Genomic DNA, 21,842 nt, shown 5'->3' with positions numbered 1-21,842 from the left:
CCCCGCGCACCTGCCCGCCTCCTGACGGCTTTGGACCAGGTTGCACACTCCAGTTGTCCTGAGTTTGCACACCGGCCCCCAGGTGCAGTGGTAATCGGGGGACACGGGGGTCTGGGCTCATCCAGCCGGCAGATGGCTTGGTGGTTTGTCTCACAGCAGGGCAGCGAGCTCTTGGGGGAGGGTCTCTCAGCTCCCCTGGGGCAGCCCCGTCCTCCTCCTCCACGCCTGGAACACCGGCCGGCAGCGGGGCTCCACAGCTCCCCGGTGACGGGTGACGGTGACGGGCTGAACGGGGACAGGGATGCGGCCGGGCGGGGGGCCGGGATGCGGCCGGGCGGGGCTCCCGGGCCGGTCCCAGTGGCACGCAGCCCGCGAAGGCGCAGCGAGCGGCGGGCTCGCCAGCAGGGCTGCCGGGAGGAAGCGCCGGCGGGCCGGGGCCTCTGCGCGCTCGGCCGCGGGCTCTGAGCAGAGGCGTGGCCAAGCCTCCCTGCACCCGGGTTTGCCCCTGCGGCCTGGGCCCTTTCTTCCTCCTGGAAGCTGTCCGGCGTGCCGGCACACTGCGTGGACACTGTGTGCGCTGGCAATGCCCCAGGCGGGGGGCACAGAGCTGCAGGGGCCGAGCTGGGCCCGCGGGCTCCGGAAGGTTCCCCAGGCTTTGTCTCAGCCTCCTGGAGTCTGGAGGGCTGTGTCTGTGAGTGCTCTTCATGGCCAACACGAAAAGACCATTACTACGATAGAAGCGATATGCTTAGTCAAGTCAGACCGAGAAAGATGTGTACGGGATGATTTCACACACATGTGGCGTCTCGAAACAAAATGAATGAGCGAACGAAGCCGACACAGACCCACAGACACACGGGACAAGCTGAGGTTCGCCAAACGGGGAAGGGAGGGGCGGGGGCGGGGACGAGGGGTGGAGAAACTGCAAACAGAAAAGGGGTCGCCTGGCAAGTACGACCTGCGACCTGCGACCTGCGACCTGTGCGTGTGCAGGGCAGGAATCCTGCCTCTACGGCACAGACGCCACCGAAACGCGGCGCGGCTCCCTGTCCTACGCTCGTTTCTGCTCGTCCCTGCTCGACTACTGGCGGTTTTAGTAATTGCGAGTTGGCCGATGGCCATCCGAATCAAAATGGATTTAATTTTGTCAGTTAATCATTTCCTCGCGCGAAGTCAAATATTTAGATTAGCCTCAAAAATATCACAGGAGAACCTCTGCTTCCATACAACTTCCGTAAAAATCGGATTATTAATCAATAGACTGTGTTGGAGGTATAGACAGTAAAACAAGAGAATGTTTACATAGAGAAATGTGATAGCGTATAGACAGACAAGATAGAACAAAACTCTGAGAAAGGGAATTCTATGACATTCGTTCACGAAACCATGAAAACCGAAATTGCTCCGGAAGAAACCGGATCTAATATTGCAGATACCTTTTAGACAGTATTTAGGCATGCGAAAAGCAATTATTTCATACCTTAAAGTGACAAACACGGAAATAAATCTTGGTAAGTTCATAGGATAAGGGGGGAAAAAAAGACGTGATCACCTGTCACCTAAAAGAGTGCCAGACATGTTTGTCCTTTGTCCTTCAGCGGCCCGGAAGCTCAGCGGACAAGTCAGAATAACAAACGTCCGGTATTCAGAAGCCTTCGCCGACCCCAGCAGCAAGGAGGCCCAGGGCTTCCTGGAGCTATTCTTTAGGGCGGTAAGCTGGTGAACTTGGCCGTATTTCCTTTCGGGATGTGTAGGAGGAGGCGGGTAGGATCCGAGCCACCGCCAAGTAGGACTTAAAGCCGTAGTTCTGTGGACCCCTCGCTTCTGAAGGAAGCTGGGGCTTCCAGCTCTGGTCTGGTGCCTGCCTTGTCCTTGGACCTGCCGAGAAAAGCCCGCGCCAGTGGGCGGGAGACACACCGTTTCCTCTGCCCATCCTCGCCTCCCACCGTTTCCCGCTCAGTGACCCGTCTTCGTTGGGGCGGGACCCCTCGAAGCAGAAAGCCCCTCCCCCGCCTGAAAAAGAAAACTTAAAAAAAAATAAGTGAGACCCGTTTCACGTCCCATAAAACTCATCGTTTTCAAGTGCACAGTTCAGTGGTTTAGACTGTACCCGCGAAACCGTGTGACCGTCACAAGCGTGTGATTCCAGAGCGTTTCCGTCGCCCCAAGAGGGAAGCCTGTACCCATGAGGAGTGGCCTGCATGCCGCCTTCTCTCGGGCCCTGACAGCCTCTAAGGGGCCTCCTGTCTCCACGGGTCTGCCTGTTGCAGGCATTTCGTAGAAATGCGACCTTTGCTCTCTGGCTTATTTCACTGAGCATTGTGTTCAAGCTTCATTCATGTATTAGCAGTATCAGAATCCCGTTCCTTTTCATGGCTGAATAGTATTCCGTCACATGGCTGGACCACATTTTGTTTATCCAGCCATTCGTTGATGGACATTTGGGCTGTTTCCACTTTCTGGCTATTGTGAATAGTGCTGCTATGACCCCCCCACCTGAAAAAATTCTTCCTGCTCTTCCTTGCTCTCCCCGCCCCCGCCCTCACCCCCTACCCCCCACCCCCACCCCCCGCCCCCGCCACCCGTTAGCATTCTTTGGGGTGGTACATTGTTGCAGCTTAGTCAGGGCAGCAACCTCTACACTCTTTCTGACGGAGGTTAGATGACTCTGCGATGCCTAGAGAACACACGTGTCATGACCTAGTGGTCCTGTTTGCACGACGGAAATCTCGTGCTTTACAGCTTTTCCCCATTCTGGGGGCCTGGGACACACAGTAGCGAGGCCTTGGCAGCGCCACCTGGTGGCGGAGTGTGGGACATGACAGCGTCTTAGCAATGCCGGAGGCCCCAGGGTGGGCATTACCCAGCCATAAAATGGTCAGGCCGCCTCCAGAAACTGTCCCGTTGAGGCGCCTCAAGATCTGGGGTTCTGCATTGCTTATCCTGGGACCCCCAGCTCCTGGACCAGTGTGTGGATCCCAGAGTTGCTGATGGTTTGATTCATTTGTATATCCATCTTCTTTAGGTTGAATGATAGTCACGTACAATATTAAGGATTGTTCTAGAATGCGCCAGGTAGGGAGCTGGGGTCCCTCCCATGACTGCTCAGTCAGATCCCTGCCCCCCATGGCTCTGAGCGCAGGGTGCAGATCTTAAAAGTGTCATCAGCCTCTTACCAAGTGATAAGCCCTTAGGGCAGGGCTTTGCATCAGACCCCACACTGACCAGGGGAATGGGGACAGGGCTCCTCCCCTGTCTCAGACCGCACCAGCAGACAGGAGGGGCCCAGAGCTGACCCGTGGCTTCGACCTTCCGCCGCAGGCCAGCCCTGCCGCTGGCCGGAGCTCGGGGAAGAGCCTCCCGGGGACGACACCTTCCTCTCAGCGGGCGGCCCCTCTCACCAGCTCTGTTTCTCGGCAGGTGCGGGACGCCTTGCCAGCCACCATGCGCCAGCACCTGGACGCCGGCGGGGTGCAGGTGGAGGTGACCCACATTGCCCAGGGCAGCGTGGTGGTGGAGTTTCACCTGCTGATCATCTCGGACGTGGGTGTCCAGGAGGTGTCTGCTGCGTTCCTCGCCGCCTTCCAGAACGCCTCTCCGCTCGAGGTGGTCGGAGGGGACACCTTCATCTGGGGTACGCGGGGGCGGGGCCCCAGCGCCGAGGCGGCGGGTGGGGCCTGAGGGGCTGCCGGCTGCGTTCCTGGGAGGGAGAGCTCACGCCACGTGTCTGCTCCCCCGCTAGACGAAAATGCGAAGCGGCTCGGACCCTCGCCTGTCTCGTTGCCACTGTGTTTTTTTCGTTAAACCATAAACCTTAAACGTTTGAGGTCGGACCTGCAAATATCCCGCGGACACTGCTCCCTTCTTGCAGGCTGCATCCTGCCCCACCTCCCCGGCTGCCCCTTCCGATGAGCAGAGGGCAGATACGTCCCTCTCTGCAGCTCAAGCTGAGAATCTAAGGCAGTTTGAGCAGAAATAATTGAGGAGAAAATAGTGAGAAACGGCAACATCGCTTCTTTTCTCACACTGCCTTAGCTGGAGCTGCCCTAACAAAATACACAGATAGGGCAGCTTCAGCAACAGAAATTCACCTCTCCTTGGTACACCGGCGGCCCAAGGTTGAGGTGCGAGCCGATTCGGTTTCTGGCGAGGGCCCACTTCCTGATGGGGAGGCGGCCACCTTCTCACTGTGTCCCCAGACGGGAGACCTCCCTGGTGTCTCTTCTCGTGAGGACATCAGTCGTATCAGGAGCAGGACTCGTCCTTATGACCCCACCTAAGCATAACCACCTCCCGAAGGCCCCATCTCCAAATGCCATCACCCTATGAGTTAGGGCTTCAGGAGGCTAATTTCGAGGGGACACAATTCAGTCCACAGCACATCTCTTACCTGAAAATAAATAAGACAAAAGTCTTATAATTACATGTGTAAAAAAAATCAAAGACGGCCACGCCACCCTGAACAAGCCTGATGTCTGATCTCAGGCGCTAAGCAGGGTTGGGCCTGGTTAGTACTTGGATGGGAGACCACCTTGCAAGACCAGGTGCTGTAGGCATTAAAAAAAAAAATTCAGAGACAACAGAGATGAATGTTTTTCTGATTTTTAGAATAAGAAATGTTTTCTAAATTTAAAAGCAGAAGGAAAACAAACCCACGGAAGATAAGGCTAGAATATTTGACTCCATAAAAATGTGAATCTTTTACATCAAACAAAACGAAAGCATCATCATAAAGCAAGCAACAAACCAAAACATAATTCCAATAATTTCATGAAGAATTGTACCCTAAATACAGAGAGGTCGCATGCACTGATCATAAAGTACTAAGGACAAAAGCAGAAAACACAGTACACAGAACACGACGGACTAGCAGGGCATCCCCACTGAGCCGAGGGGCTCTTTCTGCCCATCTAAGAGCAGGGGTTTTTTTTTAAATGAAAATAGTGACGGAAGTGTTGCGAAGCCTCGCTGGTAGGGACGGAGTTTGCTCGCACTTCCTGGAAATCGATTGCACCATGTCCATCAGGAGTTTTCAAAATGCCCTCCACTTTGACTTTGGAATGCCACTTCTGGGCCTCCACCCTCAGGGAACACACAAAGACTTCCACTTTCAGTGTTTCCTTAAAAGGAAAAGGTTGCAGTGACCCATGGTCCCCCACACGGGGAAGATGCTGAGTAAACTGGGGTGCGTCCGCTCCACGAACTGCTGTGCAGTTGTTAAGAAGGAGGTCGGTGCAAGGAACGTCCCCGACGGGAGGCGGGGTGGGAAGCCGGCCCCGCCCGGCTTAGAACAGGCGCTCAGCTGTGTCCTTGTCCGTCTGTGGTTTCAAGGACTTGGATGGACTGCGTCAGCATGAGAAAGAGCAGCTCTGTTTGGGAGGGGCCCTCCGGGGCGGCTTTTATGCCCTCGCTGAGCTGTTCGGGTTCATGCCCACTTTCTCCTGCGAACCCGCAGCCCTGTTAACGAGCAGAGTGGAGCTGGAGGCTGGTGGGCCGAGGGCCTCCGCCCCGGGCCGTCTTGCTGTCCGGGTCCCTCTGCGGAGGTCAGGGTCAAGGTGGGGACCTGCTCAGCTCCGGGGTGCCCTGCCAGCCCTGGGACCAGGACCCGCCTTCCAGGCCAGCTGGCCCCTGCTGCTTCCTGTCACCTGCCCGCGCCCCACCCTGGCAGAAAATCGGGGTGCCTCTCATCTCCTGAGCTCTCCAGGACGGGCCGCCTTTGCTGCCATGTGATGGCTCCGTTTGCTCCCCGAGACACACGTGTCCACAAGGCCGTCTGTAAACCACCCGCGGGCACCCTGTCGTCAACCCCCCCCGAGGTGACGCTTTCGTGTCCCGTTCTGTGAATGTCACGCAGATTATGACGAGTGCGCGAGGAGGGAGGACGACTGTGAACCAGGCTCGACCTGTCGCAACACCTTCGGATCCTTCACTTGCAGCTGTGCGGGCGGAACCTCCGACCTCCCCGTAGAATATTCTGGAAGACCCTGTGAAGGTAGCAGCCTCATAGTCCCTTTTCTGGAATACTGTCAGATAGTCTGTTCTTTTAAGGATATTCGTTTGCAAAGCACTTCTCTTCCAAGTGAGGTTGGCATATTTTATGCCCCGGACAACTTTTCTGATTTGTGTGTGCACATGTGTGTGTGCTTGTGAGCATGCGTACATGCATGTGTCATATGCATGTATGTACATACATATGTGCATGCATGCGTGTGTGCCTATGTACGTGTACATGCTTGTGCCTGCACACATGAGTGTTGTGGATGCATGTGCATGCATGAGTGTATATGTGCATATATGCATGTGTGTGCATGCATGCATGGCATGTGCACACATGTACACATGCATGTGTGTGCGTACACATGCAAGTATATGTGTGCGTGCATAGGTATATATGAGCGCACTACATGATGTGCATGTGCACGGTGTGCATGCATGTGTTCACATGTGTGTGCATGTACATGCATGGGTGTGCATGCGTGTGCACATTCATGTATACATGTGTGTGCATGTGCGCCTGCATGGATGTGCATGTGTACGTGTGTGCATGCATGTGCGTGTGCGCACGTGTGTGCGTGCTGTCCCCTCACACCCTTCCACATATCTCCAGCCCTCTGGGTGGTGCCTCATAGCTCCAAGTGCTTCTTCTGATGCCTGAGATGAGAAAGTACACAGGTGAACTCAGGTGTGTACTCTAGATGCCAAAAGACGATCTTGCAAAATTCAGAGCCCATGTGACAAGCTAGGTGAGGGGCAGAGCGATGGGCGAGCCCCTGACCTTGAGACAGGAGAAAGCCAGGGGCAGGGTGGCGGGCGACGGAGCTGGGCTGTGGAGGAGAGGCCAGGGGCGGGCCGAGCCGCATCCTGCGGATCAGGGAGGGAGCCCGAGGGGAACGGCAACGGCTTTGGGGAGCCACTTGCTCTTCTAGAGCTGAAACCAAGTGAGCTCCGGGGGAAGCAGGAAGCCGGAGCGGAAGCGAGGGACTCAGGGACCCTGAGTGAACATCGTCGAATGTCTTAGAGCCTGGACCCAGGGGCCCCGAGGGCAGCCAGCTTGTCCCGAGACCACGGGCTCAGTACCTGCGTAGCGTCAGCCTCGGGGAGGTTCAGAGGGCGGAGGGCCCCCGGTTTTCTGGTTCCTGGTGGCCCACGGCTGCCAGGCCAGGCCCAGCAGCTCAGGCTGGCAGGGGCGTGCAATGCGGGCGAGTGTGGCTGTGGCTGGACCGTGCAGTCCCAGGTGTGCACTGCTGTGGGGCACAGACGGGTTCCGCGGGTCCCCGTCGCCGAGTCGCCCTGGCCCCTCCGCGCCAGGCCCACCGGCCGGGCTCATGTGGCCGTCCCTGAACACAGACCCACGTCTGCTTTTGGCTTCTCGTGCCCTGCAGGCAACTCTTCTGACAACATGACCCAGGCCCCCGGGTCCTCTCCGGCCCCTGGCCCGGAGCAGCCCGCCAGCCCAGCGGAAACGAGGGCGTTCAGCCCGGGCCCCCAGGGCCCGCGCCCGCGGCCGAGCCTGGCCGGCGCCGTCACGGTGCTGTGTGAGATCGAGAAGGTGGCCGTCGCCGTGCAGAGGCGCTTCCTGCAGCAGGAGTCCATCCCCGAGTCATCCCTGTACCTGGGCCAGCCATCCTGCAGCGCGAGCGACCGCAACGGCACCCACGTGTTCCTGGCGGCCGGATGGAGCGAGTGTGGGACCCTGGTGCACAGCGTGAGCCCCGGGTCGGGACGGGGGTGGGGGGGTCCGGGGAGACTCGGCACCCCAAGGCCTGTCGCTGTGCGCGGGGGGCCCAGCACAGGAGGAAGCCGTGATCCCCGCCCCGCAGGGGTTCTAGCGCAAAGAGCCTGGGGCAGGGCTCAGGGTCAGGGTGCAAACACCCCCAGTGATTCTGAGGTACAGGCGGGTGGGGGGCCCGTGGGGGAGGAGGGGGCAGGAAAGCCGGGCACTTGTGCGTGAACATGGGTGTCCACATGTGTGTGTGAGAGAGCGCGTCGGCGTGCGTGTGTAGGGGTGCGTGTGAGTGAATGTGTGTGCGAATGCGTGTGTAAGCATGTGGGGGCCGCGTGTTGGTGGACGGCGGGCATGGGCGGCGCTGTCGCTGGGTCTCGAACGTGACGTCAGCTCCTGCCCGTGGGGCTCCCACAGGCCGTTCCCGGGGTGAGCCAGGCTCCCTGTCGGGTGGGGGACGGCGGGCCGCGGACGGCAGCTCCTCCCTCCGCTCTCCGGGTGGACAGTCGCTCGGTTCACGACCAGGTCCGTCGGGCGCCACCGCTGCAGAGGGAAGGGACATGCGTGCCCCGCAGGCCTGGATCCACGCAGACAACGTGGCTCGGACACGTGTCGGCAGCCGAGGCCCCTCGGAGGGCGGCCGGCGGCTCTGCCTCCCCCTCCTCTTTTTTGGTTAAGCAGTTTAAATTTTATTGACTGCCAGGTTTTTACAAAAACGTTAAATTTAAGGCCGTGCCCCTGAGTTTGACTACTACGCACGGGTCGTGCGGAGCATGACTATAAAGCGATGCGAATTCGCCCACGTCCCAGTTTGTTCGCCGGAGCCCAGGGCCATCCCCGTAAATGCACGTGAACTTCTCACCCGGACGGAAGGGGACGGCCCGGGTTTTCCCAGACGCTTTTTCCAAACGACTCCAGACACCGAATGGCACGAGCTCCGGGCCCCGCCTGTCGCTCTGGCCGCCGAGCACTGGCTTCGGGGCCACGGCGAGCGAGCGGGCGACCGTCGCAGGGCCTGTGGACGCCGTGCGGAGAATTTCTCCAAGACACGGAGCGACGAACACAAGCCCTTCATTTTAAAGAAGCAAACGCGGAAGGTTAGGGGTCAGTTCAAGAGTTTAAAGGTCTTGCTGCGGGACGGGTCAGCTGAGACCCCGCCCACGCTGGTTCCCGGAAGCGACGGCATCGCTGGTCTCTACCAAGGAAAACGACTTCTAAACATCAACACGGTTTTCAATAATTCGAAATTCGCCGTTTATATAAAAACCTAGAGAGACCGATACTATCCAGTAGCTTCCGAAGATGAGCCAGCGGCTCTGTGGGATCGGTTTTAGATGCATCGGGAAAATACGCTCAGCCCGCAACGCGTATGGCACAGCGAGGCCGGAGGGCAGCCGTCTCTCCCGCGAGTTCCTCCCCTCTCACTCCTCCGTGTGCTGCCCTACTGCGTGCAGCGTGTCGTGCTCGGTCAGACCCACCGCATTGGGGCCCGTTTGGCCGCCGGACTTGCCATCGGTCGGGTCCGTGGGTCCCGCTAGCATCGTAGGCCTCAGGGTTTCTATTTCCCGCCGACGCTGGGGAGGGGTCCGACCTGGGCCGTAGGGGGTCTCCTGCTCACGTCTGTCTGGTTCTCTTCCAGGGAAGGGCACGGCACAGGAGACGGGCGGTGGCCGGAGTCACGATTTACGCTCTCTTTGTCAATTTCTATTAGAAAAAAAATCATTAGAGTTTTTGTATTTTGGGGGGAAAGCTTTAAAAAAAAAAACTAGAGCGCGCCCCAGCGTCGGGGCCGCGGCGCGCAGCGAGCCGGGCCCGGCCGGCCGCGGAGCTCACGCCCCGTTTGGTCCGCGTGCAGAACGCGACGGACACAGTGGTGAGGACCACGCTGAGGAACGACCTGGCGCCAGGGGGGATCATCCACCACCGGCAGGTCCTGAGCCCCGTCCGCTGCGCCTTCCCCAACGACCTGCTCGCGTCCTCCGGCTACACGCCGGAGTGGGGGTGAGCGGGGCCCCCGCCCCAGCGCACGTGCCTCGCCAGCGCCCTCGCTTTGGGTTTGGGCGCCGTCGAGCTTGGATGGAACGGCCAGCCGCCCTAAGTTTTGTCCCTGCTTCCAACTCGGGATCAGCCGGAGAAAGCCAGAGATGCCCCCCGAGCCGGTCGCACAGGACACCCCAGTCCCGCGAGCCCGCCCACAGCCCCCCGCGCCACCCCCGTCAGGGCACGCCGGGGCCCCCTTGGCCCCTGAGCGGCCGGCCTTCTGCTCTGCCGGCTTGGAGCCCCCGTCACCGCGGGCGGCCGGCAGTGACCGCCCCGTGGGTTCCGTCCGGCGGCCTCCCTTCCCTGCCGCACGTCTCCGGAGTCGCTGTCCGGGGCAGGGATGGGAGCGGGAGGGACGCTGGGAGAGAGCCGTCCGCAAACCGCCCATCTCGCAGGGTCCACACCGTCGTCGAGGACCTCCACGGCGCCGGACGCTTTGCCACCGAAATGCAGCTGTTCATCGGAGACGCCCCCATCCCGCGGAATCACAGCGTGTCCCCCAGCGACGACGTCAAGATCGAAGTCAGGCTGTCCAAACGCAAGAGCAGCCTCAAGGTGGTCCTGACCGAGTGCTGGGCCACGCCCACCAGCGACGCCGGGGACCCGGTCACCTTCGGCTTCATTAACAACAGGTGGGGGTTCAGGGGGCTGTGTCGGCTTCATTAACAACAGGTGGGGGCTCGGGGGGCTGTGTCGGCTTCATTAACAACAGGTGGGGGCTCGGGGGGCTGTGTCGGCTTCATTAACAACAGGTGGGGGCTCGGGGGGGCTGTGTCGGCTTCATTAACAACAGGTGGGGGCTCGGGGGGCTGTGTCGGCTTCATTAACAACAGGTGGGGACTCGGGGGGCTGTGTCGGCTTCATTAACAACAGGTGGGGGCTCGGGGGGCTGTGTCGGCTTCATTAACAACAGGTGGGGGCTCGGGGGGCTGTGTCGGCTTCATTAACAACAGGTGGGGGCTCGGGGGGCTGTGTCGGCTTCATTAACAACAGGTGGGGGCTCGGGGGGCTGTGTCGGCTTCATTAACAACAGGTGGGGACTCGGGGGGCTGTGTCGGCTTCATTAACAACAGGTGGGGGCTCGGGGGGCTGTGTCGGCTTCATTAACAACAGGTGGGGGTTCAGGGGGCTGTGAGGGTTCAGGGGGCTGTGTCCCGCGGCCGCCTGCTTCGGGGCCCTGGACCTCCAGACCCGCCCGGGCACGGAGCCGGGTTCTGGGTCACGCCCTCGGGGGGATGGAGAGCCGGCCGGCCGCGCCTGGCGGGGCCGCTCGGGGTTGAGGGGGGGCAGGCAGCTGCCCCGTAAGGAGACTCGCCGGGGACCGGGCCAGGAGGGTGGTTTGGACTCACGAGGCGCCTTTGCTCCCCCGCCAGCTGCCCCGTGCCCAACACGCACACGCGCGTGATCGAGAACGGGGGCTCCAGCAAGGCGCGGTTCACGCTGAGGATCTTCTCCTTCATCCACGCGGCCCGCGTGTTTCTGCACTGCAGGCTCCGCGTCTGCGTGGAGGCCCCGGGCAGCCCGTGCGCCATCGTAGGTGTGGGGCCTTCCCGGCCGCGTCGGGTCTCGTCGCCGGGGGCGGGGGGTGGAGGGACGGGAGGTCGGGACACCGGGCAGCCCGCCGGGGAGACGGCTGTGGTCGGCGGCTTAAGTCCTGCCCGAGGCCGCGCCGCCTGCTGGCCGTCCCGCCGGCAAGTCCTTGCCACGACGCTGCCCCTCCTGCAGGGGACCCGGCGCGTAGTTAAGCGGGGAACATGCTGCATTAATTCAGTCTTATTTTCGGCGACGTTGTTGGAGCCGCCGCGACGTTGAGCCAGGTGCCCTCCCTTCCCCGGGAGCGTCGTTCCTCCTGTGGCTGTGAATAATTTCACATTCTCACTTCCTTAGGCCTCGAACTGTGAAATGCGCTTCGCAGTCCCGGGGCTTGGAAGCTCCTCTTCATACCATGGGCTCATTATGTGCTGTCTGCGGCCGAGGACGGTGTAGCGGGCTCTGCTGGCCGTCGGCTCAGCCACGCGGGTTTCTCTGTCCCGCAGGGGATAAGCATGTCCCTGTGCGACATGTGTGCTGGGCGACCCACCTCCAGAGTCAGCAGGACGTGGACAGAAGCCCGGCGGTGGCCGGTTTTATTCATGTCACTTTTTCTGACACAGAACATCTTCTGGGACAGAGACTCCTGGCGATGGCCAGCTCAGGGCACACAGGAGCCTGCCCCCGGCCCCACCGGCCCCTCAGAAATGCACAGGGTGTCAGGGGCACACGGCACGTTGCTTCCGCAGGAGCTGCCGGTTCTCCAATTCCTTAGTGTGCACTGCACAGAGCTCCTTCCTCCTTCAGGCACCGAGGCGCATCCTGCGGCCGCTGAAGGACATGCCACACCCTGCGTGCGAGAACGAACCTGTAGCCTCACAGCCTGGAGGCGGGGCTGGGAGATGGGGTGCTGGCTGCCCGGCCGGCTCCCTCTGCAGCAGAGGGAGGGTCTGCCCCGGGTTCTCTCCTCGGCTGCACACGGCCGTCTTCCCCTGAGTCCTCACGAGTCTCCTGTCCACTGCATTCAAAGTGTCCTTAGTGTAGGGACACAGCCACCCGGGGGTGGGACTCACCGTAACGACCTCGCCTGGCGCGGCCATCTGCAATGACCCCATGTCCGAGTCAGGCACCTCCTCAGGTCCTGGGTAGGACTCCAAGACCTGTTGGGGACACACGTGACCCACGGCAGGTACAGAGAAAGCAGATGCCAGCATGTCACGGACGCTTTCTGCAAGGCACAGGTGTTAAAGGGGGCACGTGGCTGCAAGCTGTGTTCAGTGCACAGGTCCCTCAGCAAAGCGGCCAGCGCCCGTGGCTGGCGGCAGCTCGGGGGCCACTGCGTCTCGCTGCTCTCGTCCTCACTGTCCCCCTGCGGCCAGCACGCCGGCCAGAGCCCACGGCCCCGGTGCTCCAGGCGTCCGAGGGCCTCCTGCTCCGCGTCTGAGCCTCATGATCTCACCCTCCCCAGCAGGAAGACACCTGCGAACCAGACTGTCGTCCCTGATGGGTAAACTTCTCATGGACGTCGTTCAGCTGATCTGAGGTTTCTCTCCTTTTAAAATAAACAGAACTGCGAAGACTTTCGGTCGCTGAGAAATGGAGAGCCACCCGCAACCCACCTGACATCCTGGGGACCCCTCGTGCGGTCTGACGGTGAGTGGGTGGCTTGGTTTAGACAACTAAAGATGCAAGCAGTTCCGTTTCACCAGCACGTAAACCAAAAAGCAACCACTGGGCACACGGCGTTCTTGAGGCTTTCCCGCAACACTCAGAAATAACGGCAGCTGCAGGCTCACTCCGCAGAGCGCGCGGCTCCCCGCGCCGCGTTCTTCACCCGCACAGTGCGCATTGCTCCGCTCGGCAGCCGGTGGGGTAGGAGCCGCCGCGACCCGGTGTTGCAGACGAAAAGACCCAGGCATGGGGAAGGCGCACGAGTCCGCCTGGTGCCATGTTTGAGCCGTGCAATGCGGAGGCCGCAAAGCTTCCGGAATCCGCGTAGCTGCGCCCGCGGGCTGTGCCGGGGAGGGGTCTGAGCCCACGGCCAGGTCGAATTGTGTGCGTGTCTGCACGTGTGTGCACGTGTGTCTCTCTGTGTGCATACGTGTGTTTGCACATGTCTATGTGTACATGTTTCTCTGTGTGCACGTGTGCACATGTGTATGGGTGTCTGTGTGCACACATGTGCACGTGCTTGTGTGTGTGTGCGTGTGTGTCTGCATGCGTGTCTGTGTGCGTGCGTGTGTCCATGTGTCAGAGTGTGGGGTGCGTGCGTGTGTGCGTGTATGTGTGTGTGTGTCTGCATGCGTGTCTGTGTGCGTGCGTGTGTGCGTGTGTGGTGCGCGCACATGGGAAAGCTGTCTTTTTTAGGCTTGGCTAAATTACAAGCTGCAAATGAACGAACAAGCAAAGGCAGCGCCGTTCCCCGCCGGAAACCTCCGTCAGAATTCCATCCCTGAGCTCACCGTCTCTTCCCCAGGAAAACAAATGTTTTCCTTTGTGATCTATCCTATCGTTTCGGGACATTGCGCAGGTTGAACATTTAGACAGAAGCTGCCGGCCGTACCCCCAAATCCATTCCCCTGGCCCCCCACAGTCACACACGCGCCGTTTTTAGCCGGCTCGTGGCTGCTGGGGATGCAAACTGCCGTCTCCCACGCGGAGCCAGCCTGGCCGCCGGGTGCGTCCGGCAGCGAGACGCCGGCGGGAGGGTCCAGCGACAGCGTCCTCTGGCCAAGGTCCTTGGAGACACCGAGTGCCCGTCCTTGAGCCATGCCATGACGGCCGCGGGTCGCGTCCGCCTCGGCCGTTGTGAACGGCGCTGCTGTGGGCGTGACTGCGCGAGGGGCCTTCGCGCGGCGGCTCTCAGCGCGTCGGGCCCACGCACCGCTGTGTCTCCGGCCCCCCCGGGTCTGGGGCTGCCCGCGCTCCTCCGTGCTGCAGGGCGCGTGGGCCCCGCGTGTCTCCCCGTGAGCAGCCCTGCTGGGCCCCCCACCTCCGCCTGGACGGGGCCCCGTCGCTCCCGCGTGGCCTCCTCTCGGCCAGTGCTTGCCCAGAACGTTGGGGGGCTGAGCCGTCCTGTGTGCTGCGCCTCCCAGGCCTGGGACCCCCTCCTCGCCGCCGTCAGGGGCCCGCAGGGATGCGGGTGCACACCGCCTGCCACGGTGCTCCTGCTGAGCCACATCCGGATGTCGCGTAACGAAGCCACAGCCATGTGTGGGGGGCGCGCCCCGTCCGGACGCGGTCCCGAGCCCTCCACGCCCCCCTCACGTAACATCCCAGTGCTGGGACCTCGGGGGGCACCAGCCCGAGGAGGCGCACACCGCCTGCTTCGGGCAGACCCCCCACCTCGTGCCCGCCTCGTCCCCTCCAGGTGAGGCTCCAGGTGCGAAGCCAGGCCTGGCGCCCGGCTACCTCGTCCTCGTCGTGGTGGCCGTCTTCGCCCTGGTGACGGGGGCCGCCGCCCTTCTCATCGTGCGCTACCAGCGGATGACCGGAAAGTACGACCTCAAAACCCAGGCGGACGACTTCAGCTACCAAGTGTTCTATGACTGAGGCCGCCGGCCCGAGGTGGGTGAGGAGCCAGCGCGGACGGGGTGCGCGGGGCGCGTGTCCGGCCTTTGCCGCCGATGGAGACCACACGGTGTGTCCCGGCGGCTTTGGCCAAAGGCAGTTTTGTGGGTGTCCGTGTGTTGTGCCTGTAATTTATAAGAAATACACATTTGGTCTTTGTCCGCTGTTCCTAGCACAGAGACCCTACAATTCTTGAATTTCCTAGTGACTGATAGAGGTGCCTTTTGTTACATTAATGAGGTGACTTTCAGAGAGCACCCCAAGATGGGGCTGGTTGCCAAGGGAACAACCGTGTGATTGGAAGGTTGGAACTTTCAGTCCCGAGGGGGCTGGAGGTTGAATCAATCACCAATGGCCAGTGATCAAATCCAATAAGCCTCTGAAAGGAAGACCGCATAAAACCCCCAGAGGATGGGATGTGGGGGCAGTCTGAGGGTCCCATGGTTCTTCAGGTGAGGGACCAGGCGTCAGAAGGTGTCTATAGGGGTCAGGGGAGCCTCCTTCTAGGTGGGGTCTTCTGCCGCCCTCGAGAGCCTCAGATAAGGGGGTGAACAGCAGCAAATCTCCGTTCACCTCGACGCTCTGATCACAAAGAGCGACCAGCCCAGGTGTGATGCTTTAGTCTCTGGTTTGGGGCCCATGCGGTTCAGGTCACGAAGACCCTTCTCCTTACTGACCCTGTCCTGTTCTGTCCCCTGCTGGGGGCACTGTTGCACACACATGCCCCACAATGACTGGACCATATGCCCCATCTTCTCACTGGGACCCGCGACTTCCCCAGCCGAGGCCACCTCCCCTGTGTTGGGCTCCTTATTCTTTTGAAGTAAGAGATTTTTGAAGCAAGTCAGAAAAGTATGGTAGATATGGCCGCATCCTTGAAATGAGCAAATGGGTCTTCGGGATCTCAAGTGACTGCCCCCTGGGTCACGTGGCAGAGCCGGGTCACAGCACGCTTCCCCACAAAGTGATGACCCTAGCTGGGTGACTTCACCTTCATCAGAGAAAGCGTCACCTGCTCACAGAGCTGGCTCTGCAGACGCCGAAGAGACCACGCCCTCACTTTGCCCTGTCCCTCTGCTCCAAGCACACCCGGGAGCGAGGTACCCATTATCGGGGTCTCGGGACCCTGACGGCTCAGATGGAGGGGCTGGACCAGGCCAGCACATGAAGCCAGTCACCTCCCTGGAAAGAGTTACAAGGGAATTTCAGCGAAATGCACTAAACTTTTAAAAAGCGCATCACAGCGGCCAACGCTGGTGCGGCTGAACGTCTCAGGAGTCTGGTGCCGGTGCCAAGGCCTGCTGGGTGCTCCCGCCTTGGAATAAAACCTCAGGGGGAAAACGGGCCCCTCTTCTTTTTCTCCGGGGCTTCTGTCCTCCAAAGTGTGAAAAACGCCCATAACGAGCCTCAAGTCCCTGCAGAAATCTGCTCTTCGAAAAGCATCAAACACACAACCGCCCCTCCACTCAGCACGTGGGCCCCGGGGTGCAGGAGCCCTGTGTCCAGGGGGTTCTCCATGGACAGCACAGAGGCGTGGAGGCCCCGAGGATGTGGCCGTCCAGCTCAGGTGTCTGCGCCTGGCGCACCTGCCCGCCAAGTGGGAGCTCCGCTCGCCAGAGGCCAGGCCAAGGGCACCACAGTCCCGGAGCCTCTGCGCCTCCTCCGAGCCGAGTGCGATCCCTCACCATTCAGCCGGCAGAGAAGTCGTGTCCTCGGGGTGGGTGGTAACCCTCCACTGCCCGCACTCCGGGGGTGTTCCTGCATGAACCTCTCCCTTGCTGTGTGCAGACTGACCCAGGTGACATCCTTTCCCATGCAGGTAGCTGTGAATGGAGCTCAGTTCTTGATGCAACGAGCGTTTTTGGAACATTGTCTGTCCCACATCAGAGCGTGGATGAGCCCCAGAGACGACGAAAACACACACCCCCTCCCCTGGCCTGCTCCCAGGAGGCCTGCTGACTGTGTAAGGCCCCAGACAAGCAGGCGGGGGAAGGGAGCTGGTGGAGAAGTGGGCAGGGAGTTGGAGAAGCCTGGAGCTCCAGACGCGAAGTCTTCAAACCAAGCATGAACCCAGCTCGGCCATCCTCTAAGTCGCCTCCACGACCCCAGACCTCCCAGACCCTTCACCATCCAAAGTGGTCCAAGTGGCCCTTCCTGGCTTTGCTCACCATTGACATCCATCCATCCACCCATCCAACCATCTTTTCATTCATCCATCCACCCATCCACCCAGTCAGCCAGCCATTAAGCACTTTTGGTCAAATACATAATATTCCACATTTTCAGAGATATTTGACAGTGTGCTTGAAGTTCTTTTAACAACAAGTCAGTGATAAATGCGTCGCTGATGTCATGTTTAGTAAGCGTATACGCGCCTCAACTTTTTCACGTCACCAGGATATTTTTGTTTACGCAGCGGTAACTCAAGAGGCACTCTGTCAATATGAAACCTTTATAATGCATAGAAATAACATGATATATATCGCTATTTTATATTTTCCAACATTTTTTCACCAGCATTTAAAAATATAATCCTGATGGGGGGGGAGGCATTGTTTATCCATTATGTAATGGGAAACCAGAGAAGAAATGAGTGAGTTACTTAAGGTCAAAAAAAATGAATTCAGGAAGAAACGAGTCTAGAACCTAAATCTTTTAGTTTAGAATTTTCTGCATTACATTATGCTAACAGATGATGCTTTCTACTTTACTTAAAACAAGTTGAAGTATATTTGACAGTTAACACCTGGAAGGATCGTGTGTCCTTGATGAACTTGGAATCATAACATGGTCTTTCGTTTTTAGTTCCCAAGGTTAATTCTGTTGACTGTGATTAACGGCTATTAATACCCACATTTGGGAAAAGTGAGTTTTTTTATTTATTGGAGATACTCAGAGTCGGGAAAGAACTACAATATGTAATACCGTGGGGAACCGGTTTTGAACAAGTGGAATAAATGGCACATGACCCTGAAACGTGTCTGCGCTGGCTGCCGTGTTTGGTGCAGACCCCTGCCCCGCATCCGCTGCGGGCCGGCCGCCGTGCCGCGCAGTCCGCGGACACCGGGAACGTGCCTGACTCTCCCTGGGCCGCTTTCACTTGCTCTGGTAGCAGCTCAGGACATAAGATGGACCGTTCTTGAGGAGGAGACCACAGACATGCAATCTCTCCGATTTTGAGCCCCGTGACTGGGCGGCCCAAGAACTTCTGAGGAAGTGGTTGATGTGCATTTTAAAACTCCATCTTCGAAACTTCATCTACGGTTTCCACGTAATCACAGGAAACATGCCGAGTTTATTCATTCGCGTTTCCTGTGGAATCTTCTTCCCTCACCTGCTCCAGTCCCTGCTTTGAGAACTATTTATTTCCTGAGCACATGGCTTGCCCAGGTCCCGGGCGGTGCTGCTGCTGAACAGACTGAGCCCGGCCTCAGGGAGCACACGGTCTCACGGGGGAGAGGGACGCTCCAGGCAGTAGATGGTGGGACCCATGATAAGTGCTGACAGGGACAAGCACGTGTGTGCTGTGGGGTACCCCTGACCTGGTCCCTCCTTCTTCCCCTCCACCTGCCCCATTTACTAATGCATGCACGCCTGCACGCATGCATCCATCTATCCACCCACCCGCCCGCCCATCCACCCATCCACCCACCCACCCATCCACCCACCCATCCATCCACCCACCCATCCACCTACCCACCCATCCACCCACCCACTCATCCACCATCCATCTATCCACCCATCTATCCAGCATCTATCCACCCATCCACCTACCCACTCATCCACCCACCCACTCATCCACCATCCATCCATCCACCTACCCACCCATCCACCCACCCACTCATCCACCATCCATCTATCCACCCATCTATCCAGCATCTATCCATCCATCCACCCGCCCATCCACCCACATACTTATCCTCTCTTCCATTCATCCCTCCATCTAACCAAGAATGTTTACTGAGTCCCAGTCCTTACGCTGACATTGGGAAGACAAGAAGAAGGAGGCAGAGTCCTTGCCCCAGGGACACAAAATCCACTGGAGAAACGCCCGTGTGAATGCTGCGTGCAGACACGTCAGGGAGGCCGGGGTGGGGGGGAATGAGACCAGTGTGCACATGTGTGTGTGCATGTGCGTGTGCATGTGCGCTCGTGTTACCTCTGTGGGGGCGTCCTGGGATGCCGCTCTGTCAGGGCTGCTGTATAGAATCTGCTCAGTCTGCGCACTGCTCGTAGTTTAAATCCTCTAATCCTAGACTCTTTAAGCTTCCATGGCTCAAGGAATTAACTCCAAAGCACACTCAAAGAGAAGGCGGAAGGGAGGGACTCGGGGTGGCCCTGGACACCTGTGGAGGTTGCTCATGCTCCTCAATGCTGATGCCACCCCCCCCCAGTGCTGTCAAGCGAGCGATCTGCACGGCCAGACGTGGGGCCTCGGAGACCCCCCAGTAGGCCCCTTACAGACGGAGTGGGCCCTGCCCACCCCCTCCCCCTTGGAGTGGAGAGCATTGTGTGCGAGCTGTGTACTTGCAGATGCCAGCTTATCTAGCCCTCATTGCCAGCCTGCCACGCACACTTGTCCTCCTTACTTAGGGCTGAGGAGTTAGGACACGGAGCAGCTTTCCCGAAGCTGAACGGCTGGTGGGCGGCGGGCGGGGTCGACGCCAAGGCCGGTGGTGGAGCCCACGCTCCTCCTGCGGCAGGCGAGGGCAGGACAGCAGACGGACCTGCCGCGAACGCCCTCCCCTCAGCCCTCAGGCGTCGCAACAACCCTCTGAGTTAGAATTCGCAGTTTTACAGATGAGCCAGCTGAGGCCACAGGTCTGCATTGCGGGTCCAGGCAGCTCCAAACGGAAACTCGGATCTCCTTTCTTTTAGGGCGCCCCTGGGGAAGGCCTGGTGGTTTTACTGATGAGGAATGGGGGGCGGGGCTCGAGGACCTGGGAACTCAAAGTACCTCTGACACGCGGCGAGGCGGCCCCGGCGCTCCCCAGGGCAGGCTGGCCGCTGGCGGCCGAGGTCTGGATCCCCGGCAGTTCTCACGTTCGGACGCCCCCTGGGGCCCCAATTCCTCCTCTGTCCTTCGTCTCTACGTTGGGGGGTCTGAGGGGGGCGGAGCGTCTGGCGGAACCATCACCACCACCTGCGCGTCCCAGCAGCCTCGGGCCGGCTGCACCGCCCTGTGCCCAGCACCAGGTGGCGCGGCAGACCCGGGCGGCAGGTCCCTTTGCGTCTGCCGCCTCCGCAGCCCTTGGTTCTGTTTTACCCAGTTTGAGCGTCTTGCTAGCAAACAAAGGGCAATTTGATATCCCTAAGGGCTTCGGGACCCAGGGACACCTGTCTGCTGGGGCGGGGCCCTCGGAACAGCTCAGAAAACGGCGCTGGCCATTCGGGGCGGTCGGGGCGGACAGACCGGGACCTTCAGAGCGAGGAGTTACCAGGATGCCGGCCAGTGTCGCCCTGTGGGCAAAGCCGGTTTCCCGCGGGGCGGGGAGAGATGCCGTCTCCACCCTCCCTCTCGGTCTCTGGAAGGACAAAGGCAGCCACACGGGGAACCCCTGGGAACGGAGTCTCCTGAGAGAGGACTCCGGTGGGGACCCGGACAGCTGCGTGCGACCGATCTGCCTGCGGGGGGTGGGGGGGGGTGGGGGGGGGTGGGGGGGGGGGTGGGGGGGGGTGGGGGGGTGGGGGGGGGTGGGGGGGGTGGGGGGGGGGGGGCTTTGTGTCCCAGAGTGCAAGGGCTCCCAGCCTGCGCAGTTTCGGTGCCTTGCGGGTCTGGACACTGGGCCTTAGGACCCTGCAGGGCCTGGAGGGGACTGACGGCCACCGGTGTCCCTGCCGCTCTGGACAGGGGGGTCACTGGGTGCTGAGTGGGAGGGGTTGTCTCTTCATCAGGGACGGCACAGTCTCACGCCGGAGACCCCAGACACCAAAGTGACTCTGATGGGGATGCCTGGCCAGGTGGTGGCCGCTCAGGGGGAAAGGTGGACATGGAGTTTTAGCTGAAGAAGGAGGGGACACCTCACGGCTCACACCCTCCACGAGGTCGCGTGGCCATGGTGGCCTGTGTGGCCTCAGGCTCCTGCCGTCCCCTACTGCGCTCTGGCACTGCCCGACACCCGGGGACTGGCCGCTGGCCCCGCTCCGGGCAGGAGCGGGCTCGCCCGGCGCCCAGGAGGGCGTGGGCCTCATTCGGGCCGGCCGGTCTGTGCCCAAGGACGGCCTCTCCCGTGCTCCTGTCCCCTTTCGCCTGCGTGGGGACATGATGACCTAGTGTCCTGAAGCAGCCCACCACCCGCGCCCGAGTGCAGTCCAGCACGGGGCTCCTGCCCAGGGCCTGGCCCGCCATGACGGGGCTGGGGGGGGGTGGGGGGGGCCCAACCCGCGACCCACGCCCCTCCTGCCGCTCATGCCATCCCTGGGCTTCACGGGGGCTGCCACGTGCTCCCTGGGACAGACAGGACCCCGCACCCTCCAGTGGCTCTCGGCAGCTTGTTCCCATAGAAGTCGATCTTCCCGTCGCCTCCTCCCAGCGGCAGGAGCAGGGACTGAGCTGCCCAGGGGCCCAGGGGCCCAGCTTCTCGAGTCCTCACCCACCTCCCACCCAAGGCCCGGAAGGAGGCAGGTGCTCGGTGTGGACGTGATGGCAACCCCTCCCAGCCTGCAGGGTGCTCTCTGCCAGGTGCCTCCTTCACCTGCTGGCCTGCAGCCAGGTCGACTCCCGCGTGGGGCTGGGGGAGGAGACGGCCTCAGCATCAAGGTGGCTGTCCTCAGCTTGTCCCCTATCCACTCCGGCCCTGGGCTTCTCGGCCTTCAGCTCCCGGGGCTTCCTGGGTCTGTACCTGAACCCAGGGACATGGCCTGGGAGACCAGCTCCTCTGAAGGATGTCACGAACGTTCTCGCCAGTGGCCTGATAGAACCATCCAGAATACATGCCATCCCGGGGCCTCGGGTCCAGACCAAGGCCCCTCCCACTTC

General features: G+C 60.4%; 1 protein-coding gene across 1 annotated transcript in view; it reads left to right on the top strand.

The window, feature by feature from the left end:
* Window positions 1–17,839, top strand: part of UMODL1 (uromodulin like 1) — a 46,899-nt gene extending 29,060 nt beyond the window's left edge. Inside the window, exons 13-22 of the mRNA XM_016143448.2 lie at window positions 1,599–1,711; window positions 3,421–3,634; window positions 5,855–5,992; window positions 7,383–7,705; window positions 9,579–9,724; window positions 10,159–10,395; window positions 11,137–11,296; window positions 12,862–12,946; window positions 14,664–14,860; window positions 16,683–17,839. Of these exons, the coding sequence (XP_015998934.2) occupies window positions 1,599–1,711; window positions 3,421–3,634; window positions 5,855–5,992; window positions 7,383–7,705; window positions 9,579–9,724; window positions 10,159–10,395; window positions 11,137–11,296; window positions 12,862–12,946; window positions 14,664–14,845 (1,598 nt within the window). The 3' untranslated portion in view covers window positions 14,846–14,860; window positions 16,683–17,839. The remainder of the gene's footprint in view (window positions 1–1,598; window positions 1,712–3,420; window positions 3,635–5,854; window positions 5,993–7,382; window positions 7,706–9,578; window positions 9,725–10,158; window positions 10,396–11,136; window positions 11,297–12,861; window positions 12,947–14,663; window positions 14,861–16,682) is intronic.
* Window positions 17,840–21,842: the final 4,003 nt, after the last annotated feature.

Source organism: Rousettus aegyptiacus, unplaced genomic scaffold (genome assembly GCF_014176215.1).
Source record: "Rousettus aegyptiacus isolate mRouAeg1 unplaced genomic scaffold, mRouAeg1.p scaffold_m13_p_4, whole genome shotgun sequence".
NCBI lineage: Eukaryota > Metazoa > Chordata > Mammalia > Chiroptera > Pteropodidae > Rousettus > Rousettus aegyptiacus.
Note: the sequence above shows the minus strand (reverse complement) of the source record. Positions and strands in the feature narration are given on the sequence as shown.